The following is a 26,433-nucleotide window of genomic DNA, read 5'->3' on the forward strand; positions in this document are numbered from 1 at the left end:
AGCGTGTTCAGAGGTTAATTCAAGCACTCTCATGGCTTGAGACTCAACATGCTCAGAGGCTCACGTCTTAGCATGACTACATAACCAACTCATAGGTCTAGGAATACACTACCATCTTGAAACTTGGCTAGGCCTAATAAAGAGACCATCAAAGCCAATAGACAGGCTCCCACAATACATCCCCCTTCTAGCTCCAAAACAAGGTGACATGGAGCCACACACCATAGATAGAAAAGCAATACATCATTTTAGGAGGACTATCCAAGGCTGAGAACTTTTATCGACTCCATTACACAAGACTAAGACACATAATATTATTACAATCAATTTTTGGGGGACTACCCAAGGAAGAGTACCCAAATACATCAAGCTTCACACAAATAACAAAAAAAATGTAGCTCTCTCAAATGAGAGATGCTCCCTGAGTAGCTACCTACACAAATGTGCACATCCTCTGTGTCGATGAAGATCATGGTGTGAGGATGCCCTCAAAATATGTCGATATCATCCGTGGGAGCAACTACCAAGAGCAATCAGCCCATGACTGTCAAAATACAAGACTTTGAGATTAAAAAAGCTCTAAATTTTAAAAATTAAGATTTTTGCAAAAAATTAAAGTTCTCAAGATTTTGAGCTTTTCTAAATTTCATGCATGAAGGACTTCTAGCAACACTCACAAAACCCTAGTTCATGAAAGTCCCAAAAAATATTGAGTATCCAAGCTGAAATTTTAAAACTCGACTTTTAGGTCAAAAAACACAATTTTGACTGTTTTTCTCAAATTCGAACATTGGATTTGTTGTTCAAAGTGTCGTCCTGCAACAATAAAGAAGGGCAACTATAGAGATAAAGGCGATAGCTGAAAAACGACCTCAACCAAACCGTAAATCATCAAAAACAATGACAACTGGTAAAGAGGCCACAAACTGCAGATTCGAGCTGTTGAATAGTTGAAAAGTGACTCTACAATAGTCGCCCAACCTAGCTGATTTTCAGTGATGAAGTGTCTTAAACTCCCTCAAAATGTATAAAAAAGGATCTAGAGCAGTCGCCCTAGCTGGAACAATAGCTTAAAGTGAAGTTTTCGCAACGAAGAGCTCCAAGACCAACAACTTCATCTTCGCCAATGGCAACAACTCCAAGCTTGAACGTGTTAAAGAAGAGCAGCTCATGGAGAGACTAAGGGTGAAATGGGAACTGTCTTCCAAGAGGAAAGAGAGAAAGTAGCTCCTCTTTCTTGGCCTCCCTCACCTCAATTCTTTGGAAGAGAAAGAGGGTAAAGGAAGGAGGAAAGGAATGAAGGAAGGAAGGAGGGAAGAAGAAAGAAAGGGAGGAGGAAGAATGGCTCTGATACCACATGAAGGAACATGGTGGAGGGAGACGGAGAGGGAGAGAGAGGCAGAGAGAGAGGGTAGGCCAGGGAGAGAGAATGATATTCAAATGAAAACATAATGAAAGGAAACGAATATGAAAGAAAGAGAAATGAAAGTGCCAAAATGAAAAGACTCACATTGATAAGCTTGATGTAGACTCCTTGATGTGAGTTATGTGACACACAAGTACAATCATATATAGGATAGACACACACTAGAATACCAAAGCGTATATTGGATATCTCCCAATATGACACGCCGCACTCACACATAAGACTCTACTAGAACTCCTAGTAGAACACACTAAAACACACTCAACTTGGTTTATGGTCTAACATAACTAACATGAAAATGCAAGAGCTCATCTATAGTTCTCACTTTTGGAACAAGTGTACAACAATGCATTTTTCCTAGAAGGATAAAAGTATGGATTCTTATTTTTTGCATAACCTCTTCTTAATGGTGCTTTATTGACGTTACATCAAAGGACATTATTACTCCAACTGTAATTATTTGTTTCTAGTTTGTGCTCCAAGTGAGTATCTGGACCATGTTCGCACCCAAGTCTATTTCTAACATTTTTTACAAATAATATCTTTTATTCACAAACAATAAATTCCTTGCTTTTGCTTCTCCAATAGACATGTTCACAAAAAAAATTGGCTTCTCCAATAGACATGTTCACAAAAAAAATTGCCTTCGTTTTTTAATGATGTTTTGTCCTTGATTTGAACATGGCCAACATATTCATTTCCTTTCATTATGTTTTCATTTGAATATCATTATGTCTAAAGTCAAAAAAAGGGATTCTATATCATTTGAATATCATGATAATTCTATATCTCTATATCATTTGAATATCATGATGTTTTCATTATGTCTGAAGTCGCTTGTAGAACCCCCTCTTTTCATTTTCAACTTTCCAAAGAATCTCCTTTCAACTCTCTACATTTTGCATTGACATGCATAAGAATAATGCAACTTCAAGTGTTCTGTCTATAATTCTCACTTTTGCATGAGGCCTACAAAAATGCACTCTTATCACTAGAATAATAAGTACGGATCCGCAATTTGTTGCAACATATTTTCTTAATGGTGCTTTATCGACATTACATGAAATGACATTTTCTTCCGTCCATAACTATATATTTCTAATATTGCTCTTTCTTGACCAAGTATAATGGGCGACGGTATTGAGGATCTAGACCATGTTCACACCCATTAAGAACCTTCCGTCTTTAACCTTACTACTAAATACCATTCAACAATAAATTCCAACGTTTTTCATAAATAATATATTCATATCTTTGAAGAAACCAATGTTAACACATGCAATCTTTTGGAATCTGAAAGCTAGCAAGCCACCACATGTCATTCTATGATTGCACACACTATAATATGTGAGATCTTTTTGTTCGATATCAAAATACTAAGCCCTACAAAAGAAAAATGTCGACTCTTCCATTCTTTTGACCCCGAATCATTTCAACTTTTTCATCTTCATAATAATTATGACTTTAATCTTACAAATTATATACATCCAATCTTACAACTTATAATTTTTCATACAACAAGTGGAGGAACAAAGGAAAGAAGGGATTCTATAAGCGACTTCAGACAAAATTATGAGTAGATGAGAAAAATAAAATAAAAATAACTTAGTAAGGAAAGCTATACTCATGTTCTCATTGCCATCCGGGTTTAGAAAGATTCTAGAATCTCTTTTCAAAAGATTTCAAAAGGAAGAATAAAACAGTTTCACATGGTTTTCACCTTTTGTGGAGTGAGTCGTAGCTTCCAAACGCATCCTTCAATAGAAAATTCAGAGAGGGATATTTGAGCAAGAGCAAGAAAAAAACAATTCCACACTTGACTGTCGAAAGTATCCTTTATATATTCAGACCCCTCTCAAGACTTGCCATATCCACTTGAACCACCTTTCAGTGTTAACTCTCTATAGAGCAAGCTGAAAACATGTGCACACTGGAATGGTGTCGAAAAATCCACCCATACAATGAAAATTTACAAGAGAGATTCCATGGTAAAACATCCTAGCTCCTCTCACAGCCTATCTACACAAATAATCTTTGCTTCCAGCCGTACAACTTTGCATTGATAAAATTATCACTGCTCAGTCATGCTTCCAACTTGCGGCAATTTTTAAATATAAAAGCTTTCCATCACGGATGAGTATGGAATAGGAAAAAAATTCATCCTTCCTAAAAGCATATCCTTTCATGAATCTCAGAAGATGCTCAACTGGAACTTTACGTACCCCTACTGCATCTAGGAGCTTGCCATGGTAAGACACCTCCTGCTGTTACATATTCTTTTGCTACATGCAATTGAAAACTCCTAGCCCTCTAAACCGCTAACAATAATAATCAACATCAATTAAGTAAATGCATTAGAGATACAATGATGCAGCAAAGACAATATCTCTCTTTATTGAAGACGACCCTTCTGTAAATTTAGCTTCAAGGTCATGTTCTCCAATAGACCTGGCAGCCAAAATAAGTTGTTGTAAAACTTCTTCCAGCCGTTTCATTGCCCTGATCAGGCTGCCCTCAAAAACTTCTCCCATTCTCATGATTTCTGAAAACTTTGCTCCTTTAGACCATGCGTAAACCATTTCCATGATGTCTGGTCGAAATGAATTGACATACTCCTCTACATCGATTGGCAGCTTCACAATTTTAGAAAAAATGAACAGAAACAGATAAGAATAAGCGATCCATATCATAAATAGACTTGATATTATATCACAACAAAAAAAGAAATCAGCTCTTTCCAAATCATCATTTCAATAGGGGCAACACCCACTGCCAAATTAAAAGACAAACAAATGGTAAGGAGAACTACAAAAAGTGACCTGGACCCAAAACAAGACGATCAGTATGAAAACAATAATATATGTTTTGATGGAGCTCTAGCACGTTTCTCATTGGTAGAAACTTGCTTTTATGAGCTTACACTCAAGTCTGTTTAGTCATGTAGTGTGAGCAGTCAGAGTAGGAGGGAAATAATATGGTAGTTGTATACGACAGGATTCACAGGAAAATCAAAAAGTGAACTATCTTGCCACTTCGCAAGTATTCAGTAGAAATACCTTGAAGACTTTCCCCTAGCAATGGTTTCACCAGGTGAATCTTATTAAAGCACAGTAGAAACACTCCAAAAAGGGAGATATTTCCAAAAAATATTGCATCAATAGAACTCCATTGTGCATGGAGGACTGCTCTCCCTGCGCTCCTGCTACTCCCCCCCCCCAAGCCTCTCCCATGACAGCTCCTCCCTGCCTGCCTGACTTCCGCCCCCACCCCTACCCCCCCCCTACCCCACTTCACCTCTCTTACCGACCCGTCTTCCGCCCCCACCCTAACCCCTCCCCCCCCTCCTACCCCACTTCACCTCTCTTACCCACCCGTCTTCTCCCTCTCCCATCCTGCTCTGTTGTGCCACCTCCCCCGTCTCCCTTTTCAACCACCTCCTTTTCACGCCTCCCCCTGCTCCTCCGTCCAGCTCCCTTCTGCCCCCCCCCCCCCCCAAAAATCCTCTCCCACGAAAGCTCTTCCCTGCCTGCCTCCCTTCCACCTCCACCCACCTCCTCTGCTGCTCCTCCCCTGCTTCACCTCTCTTCCCCACCTGTATTTTTCCCTCTCCCACCTCTGCTCTGTTGCGCCACCTTCGACGTCTCCCTTTTCCGCCGCTACCTTTCCACACCTTTCCCCTGCACCACCTCCCCTGTCTCCTTTTTCCACTGCCATCTTTTCACGCCTCCCCTTGCTTCCGTCCCCTTCTGCCCCCCCCCCCGCCCCCTCTGCTGGCTCCGCTCCCCCTCGGACTGGTTCAAACAGTCCCAAGTGACTGTTGCCCCCTTCCTGGCCGCCCAGCTCTGAGCTAGCAACAAACAGGGCACAAACTCTGCTGGGCTTTCCTTGCTTACCCTTTTGGAGCCTCCAGCAAGGTTTGTACCCTGTTTGTTGCTAGGGAACCAGGCCATTAGTCCTGTGCCCCTAGCCTCTCCCTTTTCGCCGCCTGCTGCTGGCTTTTCAACAGCCAATTTGCTGGCTCTGCACCCCCTCGGACTGGTTCTTGAACAATCCAGAGGGACTGTCGCCCCTTCTTGCCACCCAGCCCCCCACTGGTCTGCTAGGCTTTCCGGCCTTTCCTTGCTTGCCCTTTCGGTGCCTCCAGCAAGGTTTGTACCCTGTTTCTTGCTGGGAAGCCAGACTACTAGTCCTGTTCCTCTAGCCAATTCCTTTTTACCATCTGTTGCTGGCTTTTCGACAGCCCAAACAGCCTTTCCTTGCTTTCCCTTTCGGTGCCTCCAGCAAGGTTTGTACCTTGTTTCTTGCTGGGGAGCCAGACTACTAGTCCTGTTCACCTAGCCAATTCCTTTTTGCTGGCTTTTTGACAGCCCAAACAACCTTTCTGGGAGGCAGTAGCCCACCGTCTTCCCCCTTTTTCCCTTTCCCTTTCCATCCCTCTGTTTTCCCCTTCTAGGCTACCCTTCGACGCTTCCAATTTGCTTTTCTCTTTGCATTGTTCTCAAGGGGATTGAAGCCTGGTGGTGACCATTTGATCAGTGGCTAGAGGGGCTCTCATGGCAGCTCCCTCGACTGCCCAAGCCATTCGGATTTCCCTCTCCCCAGATGACAGACAATAGGTGCAAATCGTAGTTCAGTCTTTGCAGGACAGAGCCTTGGTCACAAGCAGCCAAGTTGTAGATTGGATCCAAGCGAGCTTAGCGCTGGAGGGTGACCACATCGAGTAGGTCACCATCTATGAGAGGTGTCTTTCTTCTCCATCTGAGCTTCCCCGACATCATCCAGGCACTGGTGGAGCAGATCTCGATCTTCCTCCGCCCTCATCTAGTTTTCTTCAAGGGAGGTGCCCCTTCCCAGCCTCTCTGTCTGTATCACTCAACCCTCCTACCTCTTGCCTCCACCTCCAGATCCCTACCCCCCTTCCTCTGCTCACCTCTTCGTCCTCGTCTCTGCCCCCTCCACTCCCGTCACAATGAAGCCAGGGGTCAACCTTATCACCCATTCCCCCTCCTATGTCCCAACTACATCTTCACCTATTGTCATAGCCTCTGCTTGAAACCAGCCTTCAGTTAAGCGAAGGGCAGTAGACAGTAACTACCTTAGCATCCACACCATTTACAGTCACATTGCATCATATCCAGTCACTTCCATTAGTTAAGTGCCACTAATAAACAATCTTGAAAACACTTAAAGGGAAGTTAGAATGCCCCTACTCGGTAACCAGACACAAGACACCCACTGGCCCCAAATGCTTTGGGGCCCCTTTCCGTATTTATTTAATTCTTCAAATTTTACAATGAGGGCTCACCCTTGGACTGTGCTTCTTGCAATTCCACTATCTGAGCTAGACCTTGCTTCAAAGGCATCCAATTCTAGTGCACACACTAGTATCCAACTGCTAGGGCAAGACTAGGGCATTCCTCAATAACTGTGCCAACTGAGTGTGACAAGGCATCAATGCAAGATCCCAAAAGTGCTCAACTAGCCTCAAGGCATTCAAATGCAATACAAAAACTCCTTTGGCTCCTTCCCAAGCACACCCTTGACATTATCGCATGCAACCAACATGAGGTTGCCCACGTGAAAATCCTTTGCCCTTTTGTATTGGATGTGCTTCTTTTCTGGAAAACAAGGGGCAAACAAGGTCTCAAGAAGTGTCAATACACAGAGAATTGATAATCCCAATGTTGGAAGTCAAGGGCAATACTATTCAAGTCAAAGGAATGTGGTCGAAGATTATTCGAATATCAACAACAAGATCATGCATGAAGCCACATATACCTAGATGAATGGTGGGGGCGAGATGGTACCTTATCCAAGCTCCCAGCAGTGTACAGTGTCCCTCAGCCCCACGGACCATAGAAGCAAAAGGAGAAGAATTCTCCTCTAGAGGGCAGCAGATCCCATAGCAAAGGCTAGTAGGGAAAAATGAGCAGCTAGGAGAGTGAAAGAGAGGAAGAGAGCAAGCAAGTCTCGAGCAAGAGAGTAGTAGTGATCGACTAGCAATGAACACCTCGGGATTCACGAGCCTTTTCTCAATCTTCAAAAACGTCAAAATCACCAGCGGTAAAGCTTGCAAGAGGGGAGAGGGAGAGGGTAGTAGCAGGTACATGAGGAACTACCACGTGGTCCGCTCATTAATGCTCTAACCCACCCTACCAAGGACAATGTTGGTTGCCCCTTCGGCCCAACACTTGGACCCCTCTTCAATGCCTTAGTCTAGCCCTTGGACCTCACCCTCCCCAAAGCCCCGCTGCTTCTCCTTCCCCCCCCCTTCTTCTGCCTTGTTAGCCGCTCAGTGTCCGCCCCTACCCATGCCCCAGGGCCAGAGTGTAGCTTCACCTCCTAGTCCCAGCCTTCTTCCTCACAGGGTCACGGTGTGACTCCCCTAAGGTTGGCATAGGACTCTTCCCCTTTCCCTCGGATCCAAGGCAAAAGCCCCGCCTACGACAACCCCTTCCACACAGGTTCTGGAAGCTGGGGCCCTAGAACTATCTCGACATTCCAACTGACTACCCGCTTGCGCTAGATGTGTTAGTCGTGATTTTATGGACTCAAACAGGGGGTACCATTGTCACAGTTGGAAACCCATCTTGTCCTTTCTGAGACTTCAAATTCGCTTCAGAGCAATGAAGTCCCCTTCACTTTGATTTGATGATGCAGGATCAAACATTCAAGATGACGGAGGAGTGGCTATGGCAACAAGGGGAGGAAGCTATGGATGGATAGACAGCCTTTTTTTAGTTGGGTTTATATCCTGACAGATGACGCCTCGGCCTTGCAGCGTTGGTGCTCTGCTTAGGTATGGAGAAGCGAATTAGGCAGGTTACACTTTTTCTTTTTTTTCCTTTCGTTTTTGCAAAGAAAAGAACCTTCTATTAATGCTTGAACGACTTCATACAAAACAACAGCCCCGAAGGTGCTGAGTATGGAAAAAACCGAAAAAGGCTGAAAGAAAAAACCCGCCTGTTCCAGAGAAACCCAGCTCACTGCCTAGGGGATCTATGGTACTGGGACTACAATAGGTGGGGAGACTATACAACCAGCAAATCCCTCACCGAGTGAATATGTAGAAAACTCCTACAGGCCAAGCCTTGCAGCATCGAGCACGCCTCGTTACAGTCGCCCTAAAATCTGGGGTCCCATGCTTCCAGGTGGAGCGGAGGGTGTAGATGATATCTCGCCACTCCTTCCCCAAACATCCCACCACTCTGATCATCTGCCAATGAATCCCATCAAGACTCCCATCCATCTCTGGGTCTCTCTCAGTGAGTTCCTGGAGTAGGCCTCTAGGTCCTACACGGAAAAAATCGGGTTGTGTGCTTGTAGGGTGTGACAGGCAATGGAAACTCAGAAAAAGAGTGATAGCCAAAAACAAGCTGCTTGATAAAAAATGCTGCAAGTACAAGTGTGGAGGCTCAAGGGAGAGCCAACATAACAAAACCCTAGGGCTAACTGTCCTAACTAGACTATGTTGGGGTAAAGGCACATTGCTGAAGGGGGGTAGAAGGGGAAGAAGAGCAAGAGGGAGAGAGAGTGTGAGACAGAGAGAAGACTCAAGTGTGCGGGTGTGAAGTGATGAGCCACACCACAAACTCATTTGTTTTATTAGGATTAGGTTTTACCCTATGACTGTCTTAAGACAGTCATAGATGTCTTATCTTTAATAAAGGGGTGGCAATCTGCCTTTACCCCAACAACCTCCCACCTAAAGGCCAATGTGCCTAAAGGGGAGAAAAGAATAAAAATTACAGCAATATACAGTTACTGTATACAAGACCATAAAATAAGAATGGTCTCATCCTAATCCCATGATGTGGCGGCAATGTGCAAACCGCTCTGTAGGCAAGCTCTTAGTGAGCAAATCTGCAGGATTATCATCAGTATGCACCTTCACAAGCTCAAGTTGCTTGTCTTCCAGTACCTCCCTGATGAAATGATATTTCACATCTATGTGCTTGGTCTTCTGATGAAAGACCGGATTCTTTGCCAACATGATAGCACTCTGACTATCACAATGCAAAACTGGCATATCTCCTGTAATGCCCAAGTCTCCCACCAGCCGAGTAAGCCATATTGCTTCCTTGCAAGCCTCAGTGGCTGCAACATATTCAGCTTCAGTAGTTGATAGTGCAACACATTTCTGTAACCGAGATACCCATGATATAGCACCTCCTGCAAATGTGAAAATATAACCGGTAGTAGACTTCCGGTTATCTGCATTCCCTGCATAGTCTGAATCTGTAAAACCATGCACCAATGCATCCTGCCTACCATAGCATATGCACAAGTCTTTGGTACCCTTGAGATACCTCAAGACACCTTTCACTGCTTCCCAGTGCCGCTTGCTTGGATTTGCCATATACCTGCTGATGACTCCCACCGCAAAAGCAATATCCGGACGAGTGGCAACCATGGCATACATCAAAGATCCAACTGCAAATGCATACGGAACCTTGGCCATTTCAGCCTTATCATCATCTGATCTGGGGCTGTCCTTACTGCTGAGTTTTAAATGTGGAGGCAACGGGGTACTAATAGACTTCCCCCCCTCCATTTTAAAGCGCTGCAGTACTTTGTCAATGTACTCTTTCTGGGACCTGTCACGAGTAATCCGCATGCCAAGAATATGATTTGCATCACCCAAGTCTTTCATGTCAAAAGACTTATGCAGTTGTTTCTTCAAAGCACTAATCTCATGCTGAGATTTACTGGCAATAAGCATGTTAGAATGAGTAGCATCAAACTGCCATCCTTTGCCCGTTTGGTGTACAAGCAATGATCGGTCTCACACCTATGATACCCTTGGGACTGCATGAAGGCATCAAACTTCTTGTACCATTCTCTTGGCGCCTGCTTGAGTCCATACAAGCTCCTCTTGAGCTTACACACAAGCTGCTCTTTCCCTTTAACAGCATATCCCTCTGGCTGACTCATATAGATCTCATCATGGAGATCTCCGTGAAGAAAAGCTGTCTTCACATCCATCTGACATAAATCCATGTCATCATGAGCAACAAGAGCTAACACTGCTCTCAAAGTAGTCATCTTGACTACAAGGGAAAAGATCTCATCAAAGTCAATGCCCTTCTCCTGCTTAAATCCCTTGGCAACCAATCTGGCCTTATACCTCGGTAAAGCATTTGAATCCACTTTGACTTTGTAAACCCACTTGCATGGCAAAACCTTTCTGCCTGCAGGTAGCTGCACCAAGTCCCATGTATCATTTTGAAGTAGGGAGTCCATTTCTGACTGCATGGCTTTCTCCCACTTCTTTTTCTCTGTTCTTCCCATAGCTTCCTTGAAGCTGGAAGGCTCACCACAATCTGTCAGCATGATAAAATCAGCCACATTATTGGCTCCTGGAACAAACCTGGCAGGAGGCCGTTGTACACGGGTGCTCCTCCTAACAAAATGTTCCGGATTAGGCTGCTGTCCAGCCTGTTCGTCATGCATGACGGGTGGCTGTACCACCATATCTAGCTGTTCTACAGCCCCATCTGCTGGCATATCCAGTGGTGCATCATTGGCAAAATTATCTGGCTGATTTTCAGCCTGTATACCTTCTTGAACAGGGTTATCTGCAGCAGCCTGCTGCTGCATATAAATGGGCATTCTTTGCTGTCCAACATCATCATAAATAACCCTCCTGTATTCCACAGGTTGCACGGGTTCCTTGTGTACACTATCCTCTTTAAAGATGACATCATTGCTGCGTATAATCTTCCGTTTAACGGGATCCCATAACCTGTACCCCATTTCACCTTCGTCACCATAACCCATAAAGATGCATCTGATAGACTTTGGATCCAGTTTGGTGCGCAGTTCTTTGCGTACATGAGCAAAGCACTCGCAACCAAATACACGTAAGTGCTTATATGAAGGTGGCTTGCCAGACCACACCTCCTCTGGCACTTTCAACTCCAAAGCCTTGTTTGGCGACCTGTTAATAATGTGAACTGCTGTTTGCACGGCTTCTGCCCAAAAGCCATGGGGTAATGCAGCATAAGACAACATACATCGAACCTTCTCCTGAATAGTTCGATTCATCCGCTCACTTGCACCATTTTGAGATGCATTATGAGGGGCTGTGAGTTCCTGTTTGATGCCCTTAGCTTCGCAAAACTGCACAAAAGCATGTGACACATACTCACCCCCATTATCGCATCTGAGGCATTTCAGCCTGCGACCTGTCCGATTCTCAACCTGAGCGACAAACTTCTTGAAAGCATCTAAGGCATCGCCCTTATGCTTCAAGAAATAGACCCACACTTTGCGTGTGGCATCATCAATGAAAGTAATAAAATATTTTGCACCCCCTAGTGATAACTGTGGCATCTCACACAAATCAGTGTGCACTAGATCAAGTGGTGCTCTATTCTGGGGAGTTCTCCTCTTATGAGGAGTCACGGAATGCTTGCCAAATATACAATGATCACAAGTAGGCAAATCTGAAAAAGAAAGAGACGGCAGATAACCCAAACGTGACAGTTCTTGCATTCCTTTAACAGACATGTGTCCCAACCGGCTATGCCACAATGAAACCTTTGGCAGCTCGGTTATGGCAACAACATGATTACCCACACTGGAAACATAAAGAGGGTACAAGGTATCACTCTTAAAACCCTCAGCCACTACAGCCTAGCCATCAGTAATCACCCATTTGGAATCCCCAAATGTGGTGTGGTAACCACTGTCATCCAATAAGCCAGTGCTAATCAGATTTTTCTTGATTTGCGGCACATGGCGGACACCATCAAGCATAAATATGCGTCCATCAGGAAATACTATCTGTATATTGCCAATCCCTGCAATCTGACATGCATAGTTGTTCCCAAGATGAACAACTCCATAAGTACCTGTGTAGGAAGTAAACCACTCCCGATGAGGAGTAACATGAAAAGAAACACCTGAGTCCAAGAGGCAGGTGTGCATGTCATGGCCATCAATAACCAAAGCATGTGCTATTACAGCAGAAGAGCATAAAACATCATGTATGTCACTGTCACTGTCCTCTGCTGCAACATTCACTGCATCCAAGTCATCTGCCTTGGCCTTGCCTTTGCCTTTGCTTCCATTGCCTGCATCCTTTGTTTCAGCCTTCTTGGCTTTCTGATCCCGTATGAACTTGAAGCACTTAGACTTCACATGTCCCTTCTTGCCACAATAAAAGCATTCAATATCCTTTTTGCCACGGGACTGCGGGATTTGGACTTACTAGCAGATCTCCCCTTCTGCTGAGTCCTGCCTCTATCCTGTACCTGCAAGGCATTTGAAGACTTGCTGCTCGCATTATTCTTCCTGCTCATCTCCTCCATAAGGAGAGAGCTCTCTACATCAGCATAAATAAGAGTGACATTCGAATTTGACAGGGTGGTCTTGAAAGTGTCCCAACTCTCAGGGAGGGTACACAGCAAGAAAGTAGCCTTGAACTCCTCATCAAGGTTCAATCCCTGTGCAATCAGCTGTGTAAAGATGGCATTGAACTCACTCAAGTGTGAGGTCATAGCTGTACCTTCCTTCATGCGAAGATCAACCAGCTTCTTCAACCAATAAACCTTACTGGCTGAGCTCTTTTGAGCATACAATTCTTCTAGCCTTTGCCATAGACCATAAGAGGTCTTTTCAGCCTGAACATTGAACACAAGAGTGTCAGAAATAGTGAGCATGATAGCTGCCCTTGCGGACAAATCAAGCTCTTCCCAGTCATCAGCTGCCATGTCAGATGGCTTGACACCCTTCACCCTTATGGGCTTAGAAATCTTCTTTAACAGAAGTACATTCAAGCACTGTTCTGCCCATAATGCATAATTGTGTGCTCCTTCCAGTTTCTTTATGTTCAGAATCGAAGATTCACTTCCCCCTGATGCCATATCAGATAAGGAAAGTATCTGACTCCCTGGAAGTAAAAAGACTGAATAAAAATTCTGATTTCTCAGAAAAAACCTGCTCTATCAAGAGCCAGGAGCACTCACAATAGTGCTGTTTTTTTTTTTTTTTTTTTAAACTATCAGGAAATCTGCAGCAAAACAGAAAATTCCCCCAATTACTGTACCTTCTGAAACACTGTACCGTGCTCAAATAGGCATAAAAACAGTAATTTCAGACTGCTGCAGCTGCTCAACAAGTGCTTTAACAGTGCATAATCAGCTGACAAAGCACAAACACTGCTGTAAACACTGCTGTACTGGCTTTACTGATCACTTCTCCCACCTCAGATGAGGTATTGCACTGAGTTAATATGCATAAATCACTTGGCAAACACCCCAAAAAAAAATGACACTTCAGCCTGTCACAAAACCTGCAACAGAAAATGGGATAAATCCCAAGCAATCACCCTTCTACCAAGGGGATAAAATGCATCTGAAGATCTCTGTCGGTAACCCAAGTGCTATCAAACAAAATCTGGGCAAAAGCCCCTTGATCTGACACCTGAACCAAGTGAAGAACACCTCAACACTGAGGTAGCATGTAATGTGAAAATCTCTCTGACAAAATCAACCAACAGTGTAATGCATATACTGCCCTGTGTAGAAATGACATACACAGATCCCAACGTACAAACACTCAATGAGGAACCTTTTGAGCACTGTCAACGATGGACCGTTAGGGACCGAGTAAACTCGATGCGCCCTGGCCAAGCGTGGCTCAACTGAGGTTCTCTGAGTGTTGCACAAGAAATGTGACCTGCAAGAAAAATGTCACCTCGACACTGCGGAAATCGAGGCAAATGTGTGCTCTCTGGCACCACACTACCTCAAGGCATACAAAGCATCAACTGCCAGGCAAAAGCCCTATGATCTGCTCACCCGGAAACTGAGATTCAAGCCCAGTAAAAGCATAAAAGTCCTCTGCAAAATCAAGGCATTTCCTTCACGAAAACAGATAACTGTGCAATCAACCACACACTGTGGTTTTCTTCACCTCAAGCACGAGGTAAATGAAGGTACTTGCTGTACTTTCAAGAAAACACAAGAGAACTGAAGGATGATCCTGAGTGAAGAGCAGAGAGCTCTTTCTCCTTCTTTTTCTTCCCAAAAAAAAATTCTGCCTGCTGTACTTCCTGTACCTGCGCACGTGTGCAGGGTACGGAATGCCAGAAAAAAAAAATTTTCCGAATGTTCTCCCTGATGCAGCTCCCTGTACCTGCGCCGTGTAAATCCGTACGGATGTACGACTCCTGTACGACGTCCGTACGGCAAGTACGGATGTCCGTACCTGAGCGCGCGCTGCGCGCTCTGATTCTCTGCGCGGCCTGGTACTGTGCACTGGCTGCCCCTGCACAGGCTAGCAGCTAGCAACTGCTGCTGTAGCGCTAGCTGCGTGAGCAGCTGCGCTGCTCGTGCCCTGCTCTACGCCCGCGCCCGCGCCCGCGCCCTGATCTGTGCCCGCGCCCGCGCCGTTGTGCTCCGCTTGCCGCCGGTGCTGCCTGCAGACCTGCGACGCCCATCCGTACGGATGTACGGACGACGTACGTCCGTACGGCACTGTCACCTGCTGGCCCGTTGGCCCGTGCAGAGGCTAGGTAGAGGTCGAGGGGGGTGGGTAGGCAAGGGTAGGGAAGGGTAGAGGGAGAAGTGGCTCTGATACCAGTTGAAGGGGGGTAGAAGGGGAAGAAGAGCAAGAGGGAGAGAGAGTGTGAGAGAGAGAGAAGACTCAAGTGTGCGGGTGTGAAGTGATGAGCCACACCACAAACTCATTTGTTTTATTAGGATTAGGTTTTACCCTATGATTGTCTTAAGACAGTCATAGATGTTTTATCTTTAATAAAGGGGTGGCAATGTGCCTTTACCCCAACAATTGCCACCCCTTTATTAAAGATAGGACACCTATGACTGTCTTAAGACAATCATAGGGTAAAACCTAATCCTAATAAAACTAATGAGTTTGTGGTGTGGCTCATCACTTCACACCCGCATCTTTGGTGTCTACTCTCTCTCTGACTCTCTCCCCCTTGTGCTTCTCAATCTTCCTTCCCTCTCAACTGGTATCAGAGCCAGCCTCTCCTATCCTCCTTCTCCACTCCCTAGCCCCTCGGGCCTTGTGCCCTCAGCACCCTCAGCAGCGAGCAAAGCAGCAGCAGCAAGGGCGGCGCATCGCGGGCCAGTGGGACAGCGCGGTCAGGACCGTAGGGCGCGGGCAGGACCACAGGGCAAGCTGCAGCAGGGCGGCGCCGAGCCGCGCCAACAGCTGCTAGCTGCTACAGCCTTCGGGCTTCGTCCAGGCGGCGCGCAAGTGCGCGCAGGTGTACGGCCGTACGGCCGTCCGTACCGTCGTACGGACTCCGTACAGGCGTCCGTACAGTACGGACGTCGCCGTACTGTCCCTTGGTAACTACGACAGGGAGGTGTTCCCTTTTGTCTGCAGGAAGCAGCGTTAGGCATCTAGGCACGCAGGCCTAGGTGGCATTCGAGGAAGAAGAAGAAAATTCCGATTTTCTTCAAAAGCACAGCAGGTACATTTGTACCCTGCACAGGTACACAGGTACAAAAGTACAGCAGGTACATCTTTTTTTTTGGGGAAGAAAAAGAAGGAGAAAGAGCACTCTGCTCTTCATTCAGGATCATCTTTCAGTTCTCAAAACTGTGTTTTCTTGAAAGTACAGCAAGTACCTTCATCTCCCTCGTGCTTGAGGTGAACAGAACCACAGTGTGTGGTTGATTGCACAGTTATTTGTTTTCGTGAAGGAAATGCCTTGATTTTGCAGAGGACTCTTATGCTTTTACTGGGTTTGAATCTCAGTTTACGGGTGAGCAGATCATAGGGCTTTTGCCTGGCAGTTGATGCTTTGTATGCCTTGAGGTAGTGTGGTGCCAGAGAGCACACATTTGTCTCGATTTCCGCAGTGTGGAGGTGACATTTTCATGCAGGTCACATTTCTTGTGCAACACTCAGAGAACCTCAGTTGAGCCACGCTTGGCCAGGGCGCATCGAGTTTACTCGGTCCCTAACTGTCCATCGTTGACAGTGCTCAAAAGGTTCCTCATTGAGTGTTTGTACGTTGGGATCTGTGTATGCCTTTTCTACACAGGGCAGTATTTGCATTACACTGTTAGTTGATTTTGTCAGAGAGATTTGCACATTGTATGCCTCATCCCTCATTGTTGAGGTTGTTTTCACTTGGTACAAGTGTCAGATCAAGGGGCTTTTGCCCAGATTTTGCTTGAGAACACTTGGGTTACTGTCAAAGATCTTCAGATGCCTTTTATTCCCTTGGCAGAAGGGTGATTGCTTGGGATTTATCCCATTTTCTGTTACAGGTTTGTGACAGGCTGAAGTGTCTGATTTTTTTTTGGTGAACAAAACAGTGTATGCCAAGTGGTTTATGCATATTAAATCAGTGCAATACCTCATCTGAGGTGGGAGAAGTGATCAGTACAGCAGTGTTTACAGCACTGTTTTGTGCTTTGTCAGCTGATGATGCACTGTTAAAGCACTTGTGGAGCAACTGCAGCATTCTGAAAATTTTTTTGAGAAATCAGAATTTTATGCCTGTTTGAGCACGGTACAGTGTGTCAGAAGGTACAGTAACTGGAGGAAATTTACTGTTTTTCTGCAGATTCTTTTGACAGTAAAAACAGCACTATTGTGAGTGCTTCTAGCTCTTGATAGAGCAGGTTTTTTCTGAGAAATCAGAATTTTATTCAGTTCTTTTCACTTCCAGGGAATCAGGCACTTTCCTTATCTGATATGGCATCAGGGGGATGTGAATCATCAATTCTGAACATAAAGAAGTTGGAAGGGGCACACAATTATGCATTATGGGCAGAACAGTGTTTGAATGTACTTCTGTTAAAGAAGATTTCTAAGCCCATAAGGGTGAAGGGTGTCAAGCCATCTGACATGACAAATGATGACTAAGAAGAGCTTGATTTGTCCGCAAGGGCAGCTATCATGCTCACTACTTCTAATACTCTTGTGTTCAATGTTCAGGCTGAAAAGACCTCTTATGGCCTATGGCAGAGGCTAGAAGAGTTGTATGCCCAAAAGAGCTCAGCCAGTAAGGTTTATTGGTTGAAGAAGCTGGTTGATCTTCGCATGAAGGAAGGTACAGCTATGACCTCATACTTGAGTGAGTTCAATGCCATTTTTACACAGCTTATTGCACAGGGATTGAACCTTGATGAGGAGTTCAAGGCTACTTTCTTGTTGTGTACCCTTCCTGAGAGTTGGGACACTTTCAAAACCACCCTGTCAAATTCGAATGTCACTCTTATGTATGCTGATGTAGAGAGCTCTCTCCTTATGGAGAAGATGAGCAGGAAGAATAATGCGAGCAGCAAGTCTTCAAATGCCTTGCAGGTACAGGATAGAGGCAGAACTCAGCAGAAGGGCAGATCTGCTGGTAAGTCCAAATCCCGCAGTCAGTCCCGTGGTAAAAAGGATATTGAATGCTTTTATTGTGGCAAGAAGGGACATGTGAAGTCTAAGTGCTTCAAGTTCATACGGGATCAGAAAGCCAAGAAGGCTGAAACAAAGGATGCAGGCAATGGAAGCAAAGGCAAAGGCAAGGCCAAGGCAGATGACTTGGATGCAGTGAATGTTGCAGCAGAGGACAGTGACAGTGACATACATGATGTTTTATGCTCTTCTGCTGTAATAGCACATACTTTGGTTATTGATGGCCATGACATGCACACCTGGCTCTTGGACTCAGGTGCTTCTTTTCATGTTACTCCTCATAGGGAGTGGTTTACTTCCTACACAAGTACTTATGGAGTTGTTCATCTTGGGAACAACTATGCATGTCAGATTGCACGGATTGGCAGTATACAGATAGTATTCCCTGATGGACGCATATTTATGCTTGATGGTGTTCGCCATGTGCCGCAAATCAAGAAAAATCTGATTAGCACTGGCTTGTTGGATGACATTGGTTACCATACCACATTTGGGGATTCCAAATGGGTGATTACTGATGGCCAGGTTGTAGTGGCTGAGGGTTATAAGAGTGATACCTTGTACCCTCTTTATGTTTCCAGTGTGGGTAATCATGTTGTTGCCATAACCGAGCTGCCAAAGGTTTCATTGTGGCATAGCCGGTTGGGACACATGTCTGTTAAAGGAATGCAAGAACTGTCACGTTTGGGTTATCTGCCGTCTCTTTCTTTTTCAGATTTGCCTACTTGTGATCATTGCATATTTGGCAAGCATTCTGTGACTCCTCATAAGAGGAGAACTCCCCAGAATAGAGCACCGCTTGATCTAGTGCACACTGATTTGTGTGAGATGCCACAGTTATCACTAGGGGGTGCAAAATATTTTATTACTTTCATTGATGATGCCACACGCAAAGTGTGGGTCTATTTCTTGAAGCATAAGGGCGATGCCTTAGATGCTTTCAAGAAGTTTGTCGCTCAGGTTGAGAATCGGACAGGTCGCAGGCTGAAATGCCTCAGATGCGATAATGGGGGTGAGTATGTGTCACATGCTTTTGTGCAGTTTTGCGAAGCTAAGGGCATCAAACAGGAACTCACAGCCCCTCATAATGCATCTCAAAATGGTGCAAGTGAGCGGATGAATCGAACTATTCAGGAGAAGGTTCGATGTATGTTGTCTTATGCTGCATTACCCCATGGCTTTTGGGCAGAAGCCGTGCAAACAGCAGTTCACATTATTAACAGGTCGCCAAACAAGGCTTTGGAGTTGAAAGTGCCAGAGGAGGTGTGGTCTGGCAAGCCACCTTCATATAAGCACTTACGTGTATTTGGTTGCGAGTGCTTTGCTCATGTACGCAAAGAACTGCGCACCAAACTGGATCCAAAGTCTATCAGATGCATCTTTATGGGTTATGGTGACGAAGGTGAAATGGGGTACAGGTTATGGGATCCCGCTAAACGGAAGATTATACGCAGCAATGATGTCATCTTTAAAGAGGATAGTGTACACAAGGAACCCGTGCAACCTGTGGAATACAAGAGGGTTATTTATGATGATGTTGGACAGCAAAGAATGCCCATTTATATGCAGCAGCAGGCTGCTGCAGATAACCCTGTTCAAGAGGATATACAGGCTGAAAATCAGCCAAATAATTTTGCCAATGATGCACCACTGGATATGCCAGCAGATGGGGCTCTAGAACAGCCAGATATGGTGGTACAACCACCCGTCATGCATGACGAACAGGCTGGACAGCAGCCTAATCCGGAACATTTTGTTAGGAGGAGCACCCGTGTACAACGGCCTCCTAGGAGCCAATAATGTGGCTGATTTTATCATGCTGACAGATTGTGGTGAGCCTTCCAGCTTCAAGGAAGCTATGGGAAGAACAGAGAAAAAGAAGTGGGAGAAAGCCATGCAGTCAGAAATGGACTCCCTACTTCAAAATGATACATGGGACTTGGTGCAGCTACCTGCAGGCAGAAAGGTTTTGCCATGCAAGTGGGTTTACAAAGTCAAAGTGGATTCAAATGCTTTACCGAGGTATAAGGCCAGATTGGTTGCCAAGGGATTTAAGCAGGGAGGGGCATTGACTTTGATGAGATCTTTTCCCCTGTAGTCAAGATGACTACTTTGAGAGCAGTGTTAGCTCTTGTTGCTCATGACGACATGGATTTATGTCAGATGGATGTGAAGACAGCTTTTCTTCACGGAGATCTCCATGATGAGATCTATATGAGTCAGCCAGAGGGATATGCTGTTAAAGGGAAAGAGCAGCTTGTGTGTAAGCTCAAGAGGAGCTTGTATGGACTCAAACAGGCGCCAAGAGAATGGTACAAGAAGTTTGATGCCTTCATGCAGTCCCAAGGGTATCATAGGTGTGAGACCGATCATTGCTTGTACACCAAACGGGCAAAGGATGGCAGTTTGATGCTACTCATTCTATATGTGGATGACATGCTTATTGCCAGTAAATCTCAGCATGAGATTAGTGCTTTGAAGAAACAACTGCATAAGTCTTTTGACATGAAAGACTTGGGTGATGCAAATCATATTCTTGGCATGCGGATTACTCGTGACAGGTCCAAGGGACTTTTGTTTCTGTCACAGAAGGAGTACATTGACAAAGTACTGCAGCGGTTTAAAATGGAGGGGGGGAAGTCTATTAGTACCCCGTTGCCTCACAGAAGGAGTACATTGACAAAGTACTGCAGCGGTTTAAAATGGAGGGGGGGAAGTCTATTAGTACCCCGTTGCCTCCACATTTAAAACTCAGCAGTAAGGACAGCCCCAGATCAGATGATGATAAGGCTGAAATGGCCAAGGTTCCGTATGCATCTGCAGTTGGTTCTTTGATGTATGCCATGGTTGCCACTCGTCCGGATATTGCCTTTGCGGTGGGAGTCATCAGCAGGTATATGGCAAATCCAGGCAAGAGGCACTGGGAAGCAGTAAAAGGTGTCTTGAGGTATCTCAAGGGTACCAAAGACTTGTGCATATGCTATGGTAGGCAAGATGCATTGGTGCATGGTTTTACAGATTCAGACTATGCAGGGAATGCAGATAACCGGAAGTCTACTACCGGTTATATTTTCACATTTGCAGGAGGTGCTATATCATGGGTGTCTCGGTTGCAGAAATGCATTGCACTATCAACCACTGAAGCTGAATATGTTGCAGCCACTGAGGCTTGCAAGGAAGCAATATGGCTTACTCGGCTGGTGGGAGATTTGGGTATTACAGGAGATATGCCAGTTTTGCATTGTGATAGTCAGAGTGCTATCATGTTGGCAAAGAATCCGGTCTTTCATCAAAAGACCAAGCACATTGATGTGAAATATCATTTCATCAGGGAGGTACTGGAAGACAAGCGACTCGGTGTGAAAGTGCACACTGATGATAATCCTGCAGATTTGCTCACTAAGAGCTTGCCTACAGAGCGGTTTGCACATTGCCGCCACATCATGGGATTAGGATAAGACCATTCTTATTTTATGGTCTTGTATACAGTAACTGTATATTGCTGTAATTTTTATTCTTTTCTCCCCTTTAGGCACATTGGCCTTTCGGTGGGAGGTTGTTGGGGTAAAGGCACATTGCCACCCTTTTATTAAAGATAGGACACCTATGACTGTCTTAAGACAGTCATAGGGTAAAATCTAATCCTAATAAAACTAATGAGTTTGTGGTGTGGCTCATCACTTCACACCCACATCTTTGGTGTCTACTCTCTCTCTGACTCTCTCCCCCTTGTGCTTCTCACTCTTCCTTCCCTCTCATACTAAGTGTCCTAACTGACCTAGATGGTACATAAACTAACTGTACCAATAGTCCTAACTGACTATAACTAGGCCTACTGTCACGAGGACGTGAAAGTGATGTAAAGTATCTTCGTAACTCAACCTACGCTTAACCCAAGGTTAACCATGATTAAGTGTTGTAATGGTTTGGCCGTGAGGGACTGGCTAGAGGAAGTGCACACTTCCTAGAAGTTCCTAAGGGCAAAGTCTAGGTGCACCACTAGGTCCTAGGGGCAAAGCAAAGGCTTTAAAAGAGGGGCCTAAAAGTTGGGCCCAGGGACAACTAACGTTGTCCTTGGTATGGGGGTTAGGACTTTAATGAAGGGGCAAATGGCAAGGAGGAGATGCCATTTGCCATGCATGTGTATGCATGCCCTTCCCCCACCTTCCATCTCTCTCCCCTCACTCTCCCAAAGTGTTGGACGTTTTCAGTTGTTTTTGTGCAGTTTTTGAGCTGTTTGAGCTGTTTCAAGCTTGTTTTCAGCCGCTTTAACTCTGTTTTGACTATTCCAAGGCTAGTACGCACTTCTAGGAAGTGCCAGAAGTCATTTCTAAACTTTTTGGAAATTTTCGTATGAACTGTACGGACATCCGTACGTACGAACGTGTTCAGCTGCCTCCAGCAGGTGCCTGGGGTTGTCTTTTGCTGTGATGAACCTTTGTGCACATGTTTTTGGCTGCGTGGTGGCTTCTGGAGCTGTTTTGGACCAATGCAGGCTGCAGGAGGAACTTTCCGTGCTGCTTTTGGCACCCTCTCTTAGAAGGACTCAGGGACAGATCCCGAGACAATCATTTTGGGACAGATCCGTGGACCATCTTTTCTCTACAACTCTTTCTTGTTCACCCTCCGCTCTCTACCTTCATTTCTCTCTTCTCCTAATTGTTGCAAGACACATGCACCCTGCGAGGAGCCTGGACAAAGGATAGGTGCGAGGAAGGAGCTCGCCCCTCTGCCACAAACAGCGGGAGTCGGTTCCAGGTTGTTCTTTCTTGCTTTGCAGCTTTTTGCAGTGCATGCGTGTTGTGTGCAGTCCTTTCAGGACTCCAAGAGGTTCTAGGAAGCACCCAAAGGCAAGGGTGATCCTGTAGAAGGCCTAAGGACAATGTGGATGCATGTGATAGCCTTGAGGCTGCCTTGAGCTCAGTTTGCCAGTGGTTTGGATGCCTGAATGCCTCTAAGTTGTGTCACATCAGAAGTGAATGCCTGAGTATGCCTTGCCAGTGGGAATTCTAGTGGTGCACTGGGATTAGATGCCTTGAAGACAAGTAGAGGATTTGCAAAGAGGAACAGTGCAGGGTTGAACCCTTGTTGTAAAGCATTTCCATTCAGAAGCATTGAATAAATACCGTAAGGTGCACTGTGTACTATTTTCATTGAGCAGGGGCATTCTAGCCTCACCTTTGTTGTTGTCAAAGCTTGTTTCTAAGTTGTGCTAAGTGATTGAAGTGACTGAAGCTTGCATTGTGGCTATTCATGAAGTTTATGACTGAGTAGAAGAAGATCACTGCCCTTTTGTTTATCGAAGGCCGGTTTCACCTACAAGGCTCATACCAAGGTATAAGTGGCATCTATGGATAGCCCATGAGATAGCCTACAAACCCCCCTCCATGGTATGGGCTTAAGTATCCTGGACATGGCTTAGGATACCTAAATATCTAGTGTCATGGTTGCACATATTCGTCCCATAGGGATATAGCAACCTATAACTGTACAAAGTACAACAGATCAAGTTACAAAAGGTACTAAGTTTAAAGCTTGCCGAAAAGCCTCAAACTTAGGTCGAGGTAGAGCCTTCGTAAAAAGATCTGCCAAGTTGTCTTCAATGGGAACATAAGACAACTCAATATCACCTGATGATAATCGCTCTCTAACATAGTAATAGTGAACCTCAACGTGCTTTGTGCGAGCATGGAAAAATGGATTCCGTGCAACAGCCAAAGCACTCTAACTATCAATGAAGATGACGGTAGGAGCAGTCTGACATGCACAAAGATCTGCAAGTAGCTTCCGAAGCCAAACACACTCCACTGTAGCTGTAAAAGCTACTCTGTACTCAACTTCACAGCTAGAAGTACCAAGTGTACTCTGCTTCTTGCTGAACCAAGAAACACATGAAATACCAACCATAAAACAGTTGCCACTATGTGACACATGAGTGTCAGAACAACCAGCCCAATCACTATCAGTGAACCCATACATGACAAGTGAAGTGTTAGCCCCATAAAGAAGGCCTAAATGCTGAGTGCCTTTAAGATATCTGAAAACACGCTTCACGGCATGCCAATGGTGCATAGATGGGCTGTGCATATATCTGCTCAACTGTAAGACAACATACTATAGATCAGGTCTCGTATGGCATAGGTAAATCAAACAACCAACTGCCTGCTGATAGAGAGTGACATCACATGTACCGCTGCCATCCTCAGAAGAGAAGTGAAAATCAGTCTCTAATGGTATGGATACTCACTTGCAATCCTCAAACTGAAAATGCTGCAAAAGCTGTCCAATGTACTTGGATTGTGACATCAAAATGCCCCCCTCCCTGCTAGCAAATTGGATGCCCAGATAGTAGTGCACAAGACCAAGATCAGACATAGCAAATGCCTGCTGCAAATCAATTTTAAAATCTGCAATTTGCTGAGTATGTGTCCCAGTCACAAGCATGTCATCCACATAAAGGACTAAAATCAGCAATTCTGTCCCACGCTTGCGGATGTAAAGCGTAGCCTCTACAGGGCTGTTCTGAAAGCCAAGTGTGAGCAAATGAGAATGAATTCTCAAATGCCAACTTCAATCCATAGAAGGCCTTTTTCAAGCGGCATACCTTGCTTTCAGAACCTTCAACCTCAAAGCGGAGGTTGGGAAACATAGGCCTCTTCCTGCAAATGCCCATGAAGGAAAGTTGTCCCACGCCTCTTTAGGACTGTTCTAAAAGCCAAGTGTGAGCAAATGAGAAAGAATTCTCAAATACCAACTTCAATCCATAGAGGGCCTTTTTCAAGCGGCATACCTTGCTTTCAGAACCTTCAACCTCAAAGCCAAGAGGTTGGTAAACATAGACCTCTTCCTCCAAATGCCCATGAAGGAAAGTTGTCTTAATATCAAGCTGATGTATCTGCCAACGAAAGTGGGCAGCAAAGGCAATAACAATGCGAATGGTAGTGATCCTAAAAGTGGGAGCAAAAGTCTCCTCAAAGTCAATGCCATGCTGCTAAGCATAGCCCTTAGCAACAAGACGGGCTTTGTAACGGTCCACTGAACCATCAGCTTTCCGTTTGATTTTATAAACCCACTTAGTTCCAATGGCATTCTTGCCACGAGGCAAATCACACAACCCCTAAGTGTCATTCTGATGGATAGAATCCAACTCAGCTAGAATGGCCTTCATCCAACAATCATTCTGAAAGGCATCTTGAGGACATAAGGGCTCTTCATTGCATGCTGTAGCAACCAAAGCATAACCAACAAAACTAGCATGCTCTTTCCAGACAGCTGTTCTCGTATGGGCTGGCAAAGGAGTGTCTTCTTTGCTATCTTTTAATGTGTCAAGGAGCCGACGGGGTACCTTTTTGGGCTCCTGAATTTCTACTCTTTCCTGGTCAAGAGCCCTGTGCAAATGATCCTGATCAATGATAGGCATATCAGGCTGAAGTTTTGGCTGAAAATGACCAACAAATGGATTTTTTTTTTCAGATGCTATGCGCTTCCTGCATTCAAAGATATCATGCCCAAGTTTCCTGCAATAATTACATTTCTGCTTCTTTTTGTTATCCCCTGAAGAAGAGGCACCATGTGAATGATCAGCATGGGAATGAGAGGGCTTTCCAGCTGAAACCTTGCCTTTACATTTTTGTTTGTGATAAGCAACAAATGCTCACACGACTTTGCTCCTCCTGAAGAAGAAGAGCAACCAGCTAGTCAAATGAGAAATGATTGGCATTACCCCCTACAACCAACCTCAATGTAGTAGCAAAACCTTGATATGAATCAGGCGACCCATCAAGGGTATTAGAAACCAGCTGAGAATCAGACATAATCTCATCAATGTTGGCCAACTGCTCTTTCAAATCCTTCACATTAGTGAGATAGGCATCCATGTTACCACTATTGGGATATCTCAAGGTGTATGCCCCAGGCACACCTTGGGTCCTATGTGTGTGTGTGCTAGAGGCACAGTTAGGTGCCCATAAGCACTGTTAGGTGGTGGTAGATGCCACATAGACTGATTGAGAGATTCTACGAGCTGATTGAGGAGATGATTGTGGAGCTTTCAAGCTTGTCATCGGCCCCAATCATTCCAAATAGATCATCCTTGTAGCTAGCCATTGATGCAAACGGAGTGCAAATACCACAACTGACAAAGGAAATGCAAATGACTACACAAGCCTCAAGGCTTTCAACTGCAAATGTATAGCAGTCCCAAAGGCTGCAAATGAAGACACGCTTCCCGAGGCAAACCACTGCAAATGAAGACACACTTCACGAGGCAAAGATGTCCGTACTGCAACAGCAGAATAGTGAATGGAACAGAAAACTGTCCGTACAGCTGGCACGAGCCCCGAGGTGAACCGAAACGCTGGAAAAAGGCTGCTGCAGATTCCGTACAGGTCCCGTACAGTGTGTACGGACCACACGCCTGAAATGAATACAGCAAAAAATGCCATACAGCTCTAACAGTCTGTGTACGGATGCCCGTACTGCAGTAAATGCAGCCTTCAATGCCTCCGTACAGCAATCAATGCTCTTGTCGGAGACCGTACTGCATTTAATGGACCTGACAGCAGTAAATGAGGCAGTACAGAGCAGTCAATGAGGCTCTACACAGCGCC

General features: G+C 45.1%; 1 protein-coding gene across 3 annotated transcripts in view; it reads right to left on the minus strand.

The window, feature by feature from the left end:
- Nucleotides 1-3,267: 3,267 nt before the first annotated feature.
- MTR4 (RNA helicase, ATP-dependent, SK12/DOB1 protein) overlaps nucleotides 3,268-26,433 on the minus strand; it is an 84,259-nt gene continuing 61,093 nt past the window's right edge. For all 3 annotated transcript variants that reach the window (XM_087399367.1, XM_087399366.1, XM_087399368.1), the window contains one exon: nucleotides 3,268-4,059. In XM_087399367.1, coding sequence (XP_087255493.1) covers nucleotides 3,781-4,059 — 279 coding nt within the window. In that variant the 3' untranslated portion in view covers nucleotides 3,268-3,780. The remainder of the gene's footprint in view (nucleotides 4,060-26,433) is intronic.

The sequence above is a fragment of the Dipteris shenzhenensis genome, chromosome 28 (genome assembly GCF_047967505.1).
Source record: "Dipteris shenzhenensis isolate YYH24624 ecotype China chromosome 28, Dip_SZ_1.0, whole genome shotgun sequence".
Taxonomy (NCBI): Eukaryota; Viridiplantae; Streptophyta; class Polypodiopsida; order Gleicheniales; family Dipteridaceae; genus Dipteris; species Dipteris shenzhenensis.